Genomic DNA, 13,243 nt, shown 5'->3' with positions numbered 1-13,243 from the left:
TCTTGCTCCCAGTGGGAAAGTTCACACACGCTGAGTGGCGTGCAGGCCGTGACCAGGCAGATCCAAACAGTTTCTGCCATTCCCTGGCTATTTGATCCACTGCAGGCCAGCGTGAGCTACTGCTGGCTCCTGTGAATTGCTACTCCTTGTTATATTTGAGGCAAGCCACGGAACAAAGTACAGGATGCCATGGGATCAGGTCTGGACCAGTTCCTCTTCTGAATAAAAACTGAAACACATCATGCTGACAAAAATCTAAATTCATTACAAGTTTAACTCCAGTCTTTCCTCATTTATCAAAGTCTCTACAACCCACTGTGGTCAAGAAGTTTTTTCATTTCTAACAGACTGGCTGCAGCTTCATCTTTGGGATTAGAGTGATTCTGAAGGATCGTAAAATAACCAAGTTATTAGAGAACAGCTGATGCATCCTCATATGAATTTATGACAAAAGTTTAATTAGATGTGCTGCACATGTAATTTATTACTCCTACAAGAGCTACTGTAATGGATCTGTCTTAGATACTACTTTTTGTTGTTGTTGTTAATTTTTCTTTTTCTTTACCTTTTTAGCTTGGAGAAATAAATGCAAAAGTTCACTGAAGATGTTCACCTTAGTATCATTCCTTTCCAGACTCTATCGAACCTGAGGATATGCCTTTGGAAAGCATTGAAATGACACAGGATCAGCTGCTGAACTATCAGTTGATGTTTCCCATAGGCCAGGACAAATCCATCCCCTGGAATGCCATCACTGCATACGAAAACATGAAAGCAAAGAGACTAGCTGAACTCAAGAAATGGAAAGAGCAGGTGCGTTTTCTTGCAAACCTTTCAGAGAACATTTCAGTAGATGCTGTTGATTAAGAATATAAAATGAAACTATGCATGAAATCCTAGCAGCAACACTGGGATGTCAGTATTTTGGGTAGCCAGTAAACAGACTTTTGGAATGCCTTCATCAGATGCTTGAGGAACAGGCAAAATGGCAGGAGCGATAAAAACAGGTGTGCATCAGATATGTTCTATACAGACTCCATGCAGAGACTGAATCTTTCTCTGCATTTACTCTCAGATTATAACATGGGCCTTTAAATTCTAGGAGGCCATACTAAAATCTTGGACTCCTTTTGTTAAAAAATAAAAGGCATTTGTCACTGATCCAATGCCCAGTCAAATAAAAGGGAGTCCTTATATACAGTTATGGATGAAACACCAATGCAAACCAAAACGTGTTTCTTTCTGATCGCAAGTAGATGCATGTAAAAAGGCAAAAAGCTCAGTAATTAAAGTAAGCTTTTGCCTTCGACGCTGCAAAATTGCAGTGGATAGTGGGGGTGTGGGGCCTTTGCAAGCAGGTCCGTGTTCCACTTGAGGGCACCAGAGAACCACAGTTAGACCAGTCCCAGGCAGCCAGCATACCCATAGCACGGAGCTGAATTAGAACTGGGCGCCACAGAAGCCCAGTTTCGTAATGGTCACAGACAAAATGAAAAAAAGCGCAAAAACCTACTAACCACCACCTCACCCTAGGAAGCCTCATTCCACATCCAGAACAGGACTTAATCACTGATTTAGTTTGAACTATTATACATAAGTGCTGTTAGCTCCAGTTCTGATTTGTAGGCTTCTGCTTTTCTCACCCAGAGCCACAGATAAGCCCGTTGACTTGAATAGAATCTCTTATGTGAGGGCCTGACACGGGGAGGTCTTTCAAAAGCAGATGGTATGATTATTTTCACTCTAAAGTAAAAATATTTGTTCAGTCACTAGTGCTCCCCTTTCACTCATTTAAACACATAAGGTACTATTAATAGCGGCAATTGTGACTTTGAAAAAGGGAGCAAGCAAATTGTGAAAATAGTGAATATTGCAAACAGTTCTTCATCCCCAGTTTCAGGAACTTTGGGTTTGGGTCTCAGAGCCACAGAGCTGCTCTCTATTCTGCTTTGGCGACAGCTCTGTCCTGTACAAAAGATAACAAACATTCAGATGTTTGTTCTTGCACCTTCTATATATGTCTTGCACCTCTTCTCCATACATCAACAGAGCACAGGGCCATGGCAACCCAGAAAACGTGGCTAGTCTCACGTACACCAGCCTCCTAACGTGCACCTCCCCATAATAGGAGAGATTGTACCCTCTGAGCAGTAATGTGTTTACTTAGTACAGGTTAAATTTCCTTGTGTGGCAATTTAAGGACTTAAATCCTCATGTTTCTGAGGACAGAAAATACCTCAAAGAATAAAAACAAAGGCCTAAATGCAACACCAGAGTTTTCTGGCTGTGCTCCTACTGAAACAAGTAAAAACTACATGCAAAGCAGCCTGGTGCAGATTTTATGACTAATAAGTATTTTCAGCTTTTTGCTAGCTTTATACTAATCACTTTTTGTTTAGCTGGTTTCTCTGTGATTTTGGTATTGACAACCTTTTTTTCAGGGACCTTGTCAGAAGGAGCTCTACAGAGCCCTGTATAAATTGGCAAAGGCACAGCAGAGAAGCGGAGGGGAGATTTACAAATTCTACTTGCCCAACTGCAACAAGAATGGATTTTACCACAGCAAACAGGTACGTGCCTTTTCCCCTGTCTGCTTACAGCAGTGCTGCGACTAGCCTGACACAGCCAAGCCTTTCATAGCCCTCTGCTCCCAAACTCAGGAGTTTGCAGCTGCTGGAAAACCAGGTTGTGAAAACAGGGATACTTAGTAGTGAGAGCAGATGGTTTGTCCTTCTTCTCTTAAAAGTGAACCGCATGCTGTGGGCTGACAGCAATGGAGACAGGAGCCTTTTCCATTCACAGAACAGGTGCACACAAGGCCTTCTCCAAAATCTTTTAACTCTGTTTGCTCCCAGGCCAAATCAAGCTCCATGTACCTGATTTGTTAGCATATTCCCAGCTGACGTTAATTCATAAAATCCACCATACTGCCTGCAAAGCCCATTGAATATGTAATAATCACTATGGAGAAAGGAGGCTCTCAGCTCCCAGGCAGTGAAAAACTCACACAGGCAGTGAAAAAACTCTCTGGAGCAAAATTAGCCTTCTGAAAGTAGAACAAAAATACTGATTTGTGCTGCCTATGGATTATGTTATATGCTCATTTCCATTATAGCCTCAAAAAAAGCCATTGCAAGTTACACTGAGAGTAATCTGCAAACCTAACTAAAGCTCCAAACCTCAAGCCACACCCTTGTAACCACAGGTCATGCACACAAATTTAGTAGGTCTGCATAAATCTGTGTCACCAAGACTCCTTGTTTTTGGGCATGGCAACACTGGGTGACTCACAAACCTGTGTGACCTGGGATCTAATCAGGCACAAACAGAAATCTGTTTAACCCCCTCCCCAAGAAAAAACCCACCCTATTTGCCTCCTTGAGTGAAGAGCCAGACCATCCAGTCATTTCTCACCCTACCAGCTCGTACATGCTGGAAGATATTGCTGCTTTATACTGCTGTTTACCAAGGAGTGGGCAAACTGTTTTAATTCTGAAGTTGCTGTTATGGTAGCTGAGCTTGGGTTACGGCTCCCTAACCAAGTGTGTTGGTCAGAGGCAGGACCACCGCATTCAAAACAAGTCTGTGCACGGCAGGTCCCCACATTCTAATCCAGTTCTGTCTAACACCTCTACTTGCAGTATCTCACAGGTAATCTTCTGCTTACAGCTACTTATTGTGGGTTTTGTTTTGCTAATAATACTCTAGTGCGAAACTTCACTGGATGGAGAATCTGCTGGATGCTGGTGTGTCTATCCAAAAAATGGAAGAAGAATTCCTGGATCTCCAGAAATGAAGGGAGACCCTGAATGCCAACAATATCTCAACTCACAAGAATAAAACTAAACACATTAATTCACACCAAGTTTTCTGTGGGGCCTGATCTAGTCAGGAGACATTTCAGTCAGGAGCCGTTTCAGTAAGGTAGTTTTGTGCACCTGATTTTCAGCATATAAGTAACCCCATAAAGTAGCTTTTTTACTGCACTGGGATTACTCAGATGCTCGAGTGACAGATATGAGCAACTGCAAGATCAAGTCCTACAATCTTGTATATTTTGTTTGTATAATATTATAGATACCCTCATGTAAAGCTGTTGAATTATTTATTTCACAGTACGTGTATTTTTGTCTGTGTGTTGTTACTAATTTATATCCTCAAACACTTCATAACTTTATATGTAAATACTTAATATTATTGCTCTTAAATGTATGCATCTTATGTTGGCAGAATGTTGCTACTTAAAACTTCAAATGGCATAACTCTATTGGGAAAAATGGCTTGTAAACTTGCATTTTTGTACTATGTATTTATAGACGTAAACTGAATTTTAAAAAATAGCTTTCACTAGAGAACACGCTTATTAAGCTTATTTAAAACCTGTTTTGTTTATATATCATGTTGCTTTTGCACCTCTGTTTCAATGTCAAGCTGTTTCTTAAAAAAGAAAGTCTAAACCTTGATTATATACTGAAGCTCCTGATGGGACAGTATTTGTTTCTATTTTCCAAACATATGCACTGGATAAATGGCAAAACACAACAGGATATTCTGTGCCACCTTTGACAGGTGTAAGTTGTTCACATGTTGACATTGTCATGTTATTTAAGATGAACTATTAAATAATGTCTTCTACACTACAGTCTCTTGCTCACTGCATGTTCCCATTCAGCAGTCTGGCCTCGGCAGGACAGCTCAGCGGTGGGTGGGATCTTGCAAATCTGCCTCCTGAACATCTAGCTCCATTTTCCTGCAATGAGTTTTCTTCTTTTGCTCTCCCCGCCCCGTTCCCCTTCTCCCGTCCTCTCTGATCCCGGCTGTGCTCTGCAAGCCTTTGCCTTGGACAAAGCAGCAGCCTCCAAGGGAAGCTATTAAAAGGTTTTCTGGGTAGGAAAGCTGGATGTCTTTCTCTGCTCAAAAGCCCAAGGCAGCAGTATTGGTGCATATAAAAAGATAACTTAGAGACTAGAAAGAGCCATTTCCTGCACAGAAAGTCAGAGGTTATAAAAGGGAGGCTGGGGAAAAGCCCGGCCTTACTCTTTTGTTTAAAGCAGAGAAGAGGGTCCCCCTGGCTTGGGATGTGGCTCCCCTCCCTCCCCAGCATGTTCCTTCAACTGAGTGGTTGCAGAGAAAAAGAAAGCAACTGCCCTGCTGGCTTCAAGCTGGTTTTGTCCATGGAGAAACTGGTGTGGGAGTTAGCAAGTCCCAGAGGTGGAAACAGGCTGCACCAACCCTGCCTGAGAAAACAGCCTGAGAGTAATAACATTTTCTAAGAGCCTGGCAGGAGGGAAATTCGGCATTTGTTGGCACAAGCTTTGGGTTTTAAATGTGAGCAGGAAGCGGCTTGTAGAAACTGCAAAGCGTGGAGATCTCTTCTTCGTATCACGGTTCTGTGGCATCGCACGTTGTTCTTGCTGAATGTGTTGGCTGCATTTGCACGTCAATGTCAGCTGATCTGATTGGGGTCTAATAAACTGCTCCAGATTTAAAAGTATGGATATACTGCTGAGCTTCTTTGTAAAGTGTTTTGAGAACTTCCCAAGGAAAGCACTGCAAAAGCAGTTGATGGCATTGGTATTATAAATAATTAACGTCTAACCTCTCTGTAATGAGCTACAGTGAGACCTGGCTAAAACTGTGTGACAACACCGCATTCACTGTGTCAAAATGCTTGGCAATCGTTGTATCAAAATAATGAAGCAGCAGCAAAGTTGGGCAGAACCTTGGAGTTCTTTCATGGAGACTACCCAGTACTGAACAACTGTCATGCAGCATTGCCGAGGGAAAATGGTGAAGAAAGGAGCGGAAATCATATACTCGTAGCTACAGCACATGCTTAAGAGCACTCTGACTGATATCACCCCATTGACCTTGTCTAAAGGTTGATCTCTAAAGAGCAGAAATTGGTTCTTTTTGTTGGGATCATTATACATACAGGGGAAATGTTCATCACGTTAATAATTATTAATAGCACAATCTATTTGCAGTATAGCAATCCAGTGGACAGCTACTTCCAAGGTTTTGCAGTGTGGCAGGTTCCCATCCTAGCTGCAAGAAATTAGAGTTTCTAACAGGGACAGGGTTTGGGGGGAACTCTTTCCTTTAAATCTTAAGTACCAGGAGCAGAAGTTGCTTCTTACAGCATTCAGGCATGACAGGCCAATTTCTTAGAGGGGTTTAGCTCCTTGCCTCCCACTGAAGGCAACAGGGGATGGGTGCCTCCTTATCTGCAATCTGGCCTCTTGTGGTATCTTGCCAGTTCTCACCAGGACAGACTTCTGCTGAGCTGCTCTGGGATGGGCTGTCTGACTTGGGCCAGACTCTTCTGTATACTGGGATTAGGACTAATGCAAGGAGGCAAAGAAGGCAAATTTTATCTCCCCTCTCACAATGTTGCCAGGAGCTTGGACTACATTTAGGCCATAGATGCCATGTGTTGTGATTTGTCCTGATTTTTATGATCAGCCTCAGTTACAGGGTGAAAAATCAAAGGTCTGTAGTTTTCCTTTGTTTTGGTTATTTTTTTCTGTTTTGGGGGGGGGTTGTTGTTTGTTTGGGGTTTTTTTTTTGCATGTGTCAGCTGCCAGTCTTGGCTTCAGTGTGTGCCTGCTGCAATGGTCACACCTGCACTGGCGAGCCAAGCCTGGTGGGAATGACTGGAGAAACAGGGAAGGTGCTGCAGGATGCTCTTAGCAGCTCAGGTCACCTGGCATGCAGCTGGATGTGTAAAGGGGAAGTACTGTTCCTCGTTATTTCAGCTCCCTCCCTTCGCACCCTCTTGCACTCCTCCTACCCCACCTAAAAAAACCTAATTGGTGGGAAGGTCTTAAGTGAGCATATGTGATGTTTGGTTCATGTTATCTGAGAACCCTACCTACCCACTTAGTGCTTTTTCATGCCAAAACCCTGCCAGGTTTGCTGCAGCAGGGTTTGTTCCAGCCATGCCTCCTCCTGCTCCTGGCCTACTGCCAGCTGCAAAATGCTCATAGCACAGAAATGAGGTCACTGCCCTCTCCACTTTATTTTCTACCCTCCTTTTCCCCTAAAGCTGTCCAAGACAACCTACAGCCACCTGGTATTGGGCTCTGCTCATACAGAGTCAGTTCTGCTCATCACTTTGGGGTACATTCGGAGGCGAGGGGAAAGAAAGAAGGAGAGAAAGAAAATGGGAGTGGAGGGCAGCCAACACTAACACTGAAAGCTCATCAGCATCTCTGTCACTTCTCTATCGTAAGAACACATGCTCTGCAAAGGCAAAACTTAGGCAGGGAACAGCTTTCTACAGATCCAGGCCAAAACATGATCCGATATTAAGCATGTCAAGATTTAGCCTTTTCCAAAACCAATATATTCCTTGCACTTGCTAGTGAAAGTCCTAAACACATTACAAAATAAAAAAGCAAACAGAAAATGCGTCACATATAGCTTGCTTTCCTCAAGGGGAAGAAAACTGGGATGGGAAAGAATGGCACATGGCAGAGGCTTGTCACAGGATTTACTGCACTCCTGGAAAGCGCTCAGCTCCATAGCGTCAGACACTACGTGGGAGCCTCAACAAAATACTAAAACAGAGCAGTTTTTTTCTGCAAAGTCAGAACCAAAGATGTTTGTGCTTTACTAGCAGCCTAGCAGCACTGACTTTGCAGAATTAGAAATGTTATTTTTCTATCCATGTTACTGCCTGGCTATTGCAGAAAAACACCAATGTCTAATCCTTGCGCAACCCATAATATTAGTAAGTATCTGTAAAAAAAAAGATCCAAGTGACTCATTCCAAGCTAGACTCTCAGCCTATGCTGTGCATTGAATGGACAAGTCCCATCTCTATCTTTAGACAACACCTTTGAAGTGGGTCTACTTTTCCTCGGCTATCACTTCACTGATAAACCACTAGCCTAAACAGCCTCCCCAGGCTGCACTGATGACAGGTCCCAGGCTTTCTATCTGCCAACACATTTTGTATTTATGGACCAATTATTTTATGCATTTCTTGTACTTTGCATTGACAATCAGGCAGGGATTCAGACCACACAGGAAAGTGGGGTATAAGCATCTTAAGCCTTCTTTAAGACTTGTGTAGATGGTACATAGTGAGTAACAGTAGCAGAGTTGGGGCAAGTGAAGGGCTTCTCTTACTGACATGTCACCCTATATTACGTAGTCACATTTAGGTAAAGGTGGGAGGGGACAAAGAAGGAGAGGATTTGCTGGGAGCACAGCCGGTTAGTTCTGTATTACCAGAAAGTACCAAAAACAACAGCAGTGGAGCAGGAGCCCGGACATACCAGCACTTGCACTCTGAGTAATGAAAACAGCTCTGATGATAGCTCTGTCAACAAACAAGGGCTTTATTTTATTTTCCCTCCTTTCCTCCTCCCTTGACCTACCTCCTTCCCTGGGGTGCAAAGTTCACCTGCAGCTCACCAAGGCTCCTGTGAGGGCCTAGGGAGAGGAGCAACCTTCTGCGGGAGAGATGTGGGAGCAAGCGTGCTCGTGGATGTTGAAGTAAGGTCAAATGAACAAATCTAAACTTAGCCCGTTCCAGATCTTGGCTGTTTCATTTTGCAAAACCTTCTGCTCGCCTTTTCAGACTCCACATTGGATTATCACCTCTGAGTGGCAGTATGGGCAGGCCAGCAGAGACAAGGGCATGCAGGGGAAGGCAGGGCTGCACACATGCTTGGCTCCTTGCTGCTTCCTTATGAACCACGTTTCCCAGCAGGGACAGTGCCTGGCCAGCAGGCACAGCTATTCCAGCAGAGCCTCCCTTCTGCAGTTCTGCCGTGCACAACATGGCACAGGCAGTCTTCCTCCTGCTCTCAGTCTTCTCCAACTGCTGTTAAGCTAACAAAGAGCAGCCCATTTGTGCCTACACTGAGGTTTTTAATTGCGTAATTATGGCAGTGGTGACGTGTGATTTTTTTCTCTCTCACTGATGGTGCTTTGTAGTTCAACGGGCTGATGTGTAGATGCTGAGGTTCCTTGGAAAAGCATCTTAGTGTGGAATGTCTCTGGAGGCCTAGAGCAAATGCTGGCTATATCATCATCTTTCGTATTTTCTTTTGCCTGCGGCTTCTGTTTATTGCTGCTTTGGCAGCTGAGCCCTCACCATTTAGCCCCAGCAAGGGAACAGGAAAAGAAGAGCAGCAACATGTCGCTGGTAGCAGGATAATAGCAGATGTGGAAATGTATGGCAGGATCTGAGGGCTGAAAGTTGCATGTGGCACCCCTGTGATAAAGCAATAATCAACTTTTCAAGCTCAGTCAGTTTTTATTGGATGCAAGTTATGTGATACATAGCAGATGTAGGAAACAAGTCTTCACCTTGAATATTCTCTGTGTGGCATAGGCAGGCAAAAATAGCCTCTGCTCTCCAGTTGCAGGGAGTGAGGGAAATGCACACTCAGCCTGGCTCTCTTAAGAAGTCCCTTCGCTACCCCACTTTTGGAAGGTCTTACCACACTGTGGGAAGCAGTCCTTCTCAATGACATTTTCTTCAGCTTCACAGATTTTTCAGGAGGAACTCTCAGCTGCTTTCTGCAGCAATAACTTTGCTGCCTTTCTTTCCATCCCCACTCATGGAGAGAGCAGTGGGGTGAAATTAGCCATGACAGAGAAAGGCTCTTAAGGAATTTGGATAGGTCAGCAGAAGTGGAAAGCCAGGATACATACTGCAGCAGGACATGCATTCTGCAAGGATAAACTGAGATTTGCAGCATTACCCTTTGCTTCTGCTAATACCTGGTCTCCGGTTTTGTTCAGCTGGAACTTTCAGCCTTGAAGTCATTTGCATTTTTTAATATATGTACCCGGCAAAAGCAAAAGCAAAGGTTTTTACAATGGGATTTTCTCTAAGGTTGGTGTATATGCTTCCACAGCTGCAAAATCTGAACTGGAAGAAATAATACATAAAATGCAGAGTTTTAAAACCAAAACTTCTTCTGGTGAACAACAAATTTGCACTACTTGCCATTTTACCACAAAATTTCCTTTTTAGCGGAAAAAGATGTAACAACTTCTCAATCAATAATGTAGACAATCTCATGTGCTGGAACTCCAGACACCAAGCTACCACATCCTGACAGGTTCATAGGATCACAGGATGGTTGAGGTTGGAAGGGATCTCTGGAGATCACCTGGTCTAACCCCCTTGCTCAAGCAGGGCCACCTAGAGCCAGTTTCCCAGGACCACGTCCAGACAGCTTTTGAGTAACTCCAAGCAGGGAGACTCCAAAATCAAATGAAGGTTAAATACTTTCCAGTTGGAAGAAGATACCCAGGTCCACTGGACATACCAAAACACTTCTAATGGCCTTATACAAAATTAATTTTGCACACTGCAGATGAAGGCATTACTGATACCGACCACAAAAAAGCTTGCCCTTGGAATACTCTGATACCCTTTTTGGATCTTATTTTTGGATCTCTCAGAAAAAAAGAGGGAGTGGGGGAAGAAAAATGGGTCCTTTCTAATGTAGGAAGCAAGCATACTCTTCTGATAGAAATTAATAGATATGAAGAGTTCCTAAAGGCGCAGCAGGACCATGTACAGAACAGCTACCCATATAAACATTTCATTTTGAATACTAATACGCTTTGGCATGCAGGAAAATTGCTCAGCACTTTTCATACTTTAAATATAATTCCTATTGCTAATACATAAAATCTCTTGTGGAGCCATCCTTGCTTACACAGTTTTAGAGAGTGACTAGAGATACCAAAAAATGATTTCCCAAAAGGTTTGTAAAACCATTACTTAATTTTAGGGCTCAGTTCAATAAAGAATATGCTGTGTTAAGGTTTCTATGGAAATTAGTCATAAAAAGTTCAGACTGTACTAAAAACTAATTAATTCGGTGGTTTTGGTATTCATTGAAGCCTCCTTCCCCTGTGCACAAAGAGCTAACATTATGCCCTGAAGGGCATGCATGCCAAAAAAGTGGAAAAGGATATTCTGAGCTCAAAAGACTATAGGACAGTAGGTCTATTAAAAAAGGGAACTTTCTCAAATAGTTCAAAAGATAATAGAGCTGCCTGCAGGATGCTTTAACTTGCATTCTGGTCAATTATAGGGATTTATGCAACTATTTCTTACACTGGTTAAAATAAATACTTATCACGTCAATCTGGGCTACAGCTGCCACAGATGAAATATGGTATAGATGGTATAGATGAAACATGCTCAAAAAGAAATCAACTTTTGCAGTACATACATTAAGCTTTTGTAGTGCCTTCCCATGCAAGTATTTGATATGTAAATACTGTTAGCAGTTACAAGGATTTTTCTGAGACTTCATAACGTTCACCCAGATGACCTGAGATTCTTGAAAGAGCTTGTTAAAAATAAGAAAAAAAGCTGACAAATGTTCACTTAAAAAAATAAACCACCTGAGCTGAAGGCAGTGAAGGCACCAAAACAAGAGGTGTTTTTCTAATGCATTGGTTCCATTTCTGCCACCAAAAACAAAGTCTTCCACTCATTGCAGCTCTTAGCAGGAAACATTTCTAACCTGTGCATGGAGAGAAATCTTCCCCTGAACTTATACTGACCCATACATTTGCTTCATGCTGCCCACATTCTGCTGCTTGGATGCAGCCCACAAGTATTTTTGTTTGAATTACAGCCTGGCTCCCATAGCCATGAAAAAAATCTTTGAATGACAAGTAACTTGTCTATTGAATTGAACCCTTGTCTTCACAGAAATAGGAATGTTAAAAAAAACCAAAAACAAAACAAAAAGGAAAAAGCCATCACCAATTCTCTTCATTTTAAAGGGTGAATTTTTTTTGGGGGGGGGGGAAATAAATGTTATTTTGCATTTCATACCAAGAATGCCAGCTGCCAGGAACATCAGATAGGCAACGGGAAGTATCCAATACTACCGCAAGCAACTGTGCTCGTAAACAATATCTAAAAGGCAACTTCTGAAAAAGGGGAAGCTTTAAATTACAGGTGAGATTTTTGGGGCTATTTTTAGACATAGTCTTTATTTTAAAGACATCTGTTGGAAGCAAAATAACCAAACTGACTTGCACAACCACACAATTCTTTTTTTTCTCCCTTGTGGCTGTGTGTTTTCTCTGTTACATACCGAAGACCATTAGTACCACTAAAGGAGCTGAATGCAATTTTTTAAATAATTCATGTGACAGATTGCTTGCTTGAATCAGTTTGAGTTCCTTGAGATCTGGTATTTTTTTTTTTAAATAAAGTTGGTGCTCTGCACAGATTAGAGAATTTAGTATCACTTAAGGACCTTTACTAGCCAGCTTCTTCTATATTTATTTGTTTTTAATGGTAGGGCAAAACATAAAAAGCTTAAAAACTCAACAAATTACACCAATCGGAAATACTGCCACAGGCTGTTAAAACATTTCTTGCATACTGGCAAAATGTGGCTTGCAAGGCAGCTATGCACCTTTTTTGGTGAGAAGCAGCTTTTCTTTTTCAGAAGGCTCACGAGATAGCGGTTAGGAAAAAAAAAGGCGAAATACTAACTCACTTTCATGAATCCAACCCTTACTTACATATCTATGGTTACGTGCCCAAATATTGGTATACATGTAACTTTCTTCCATCTGTGAAATTATTTGAAAGGTTTACAACTGGTTTACAACTTAAAAAAAAAAAAGGCCCAGCATTTATTTTTTTGCCAACAAATCTTTGCAGGCATTACATTTGCATTAGCAGTAAAAATATTGCAATAAATCTTCACCTCACAAAGCTTTCTGTAACCATCTGTCAGGAAATCTGTATTAGCCTGGAGTATGCATCACTTCATGTACACTTTTTTTCCTTACTCTAAGGTTAAGAAATTTCAGTTTTAATGATGATGTGAACTCATTTCATTAGACAGAAATTAGGAAGACGTGCAGAATGCACACAGGGCTGTTCAGCTAATACATTTCAGGGTAAGGCTTTAAACATCCGATTTACGGTGATCGGCTGTCTCGATCCTGGCAAGCTGCATATCCAAACCTTCCCATGTCAGAGTTTCAAGACATTCGCCATTGCTGGCAGGAACAAGGGTGGTTGTAATTCACGGGGTGGGAGAGGAAAAAGCTCCTCAGCCTCGTGGTCTCCCCTCTGTCAGCACAACCCCTGGCCCCATCGGCTGGAAACCCACTGCCCTCAGTCTCCATAGAGTTCCCAACCCAACAGGAAATTACAGTGTTGATGGCTTCTTTTTTCTACAGTGACATCAAACATTTATAGTGACACATATAAGAATATATTATATAT

The 13,243-nt window shown here is 42.3% G+C and overlaps 1 protein-coding gene across 1 annotated transcript; it reads left to right on the top strand.

The window, feature by feature from the left end:
- Positions 1-634: 634 nt before the first annotated feature.
- On the top strand, positions 635-3,840 carry IGFBP1 (insulin-like growth factor binding protein 1; the record flags this gene model as incomplete). Its single annotated transcript, XM_009579078.1, has 3 exons — positions 635-813; positions 2,442-2,570; positions 3,709-3,840. Coding segments are annotated over 3 exons (440 nt in total), but the record flags the coding sequence as incomplete, so codon positions are not given.
- Between the last annotated feature and the right edge of the window lie 9,403 nt (positions 3,841-13,243).

Source organism: Fulmarus glacialis, unplaced genomic scaffold, assembly GCF_000690835.1.
Source record: "Fulmarus glacialis isolate BGI_N327 unplaced genomic scaffold, ASM69083v1 scaffold48175, whole genome shotgun sequence".
NCBI lineage: Eukaryota > Metazoa > Chordata > Aves > Procellariiformes > Procellariidae > Fulmarus > Fulmarus glacialis.
The sequence above is the reverse complement of the archived record's forward strand: the minus strand, read 5'-3'. Positions and strand labels throughout refer to the sequence as shown.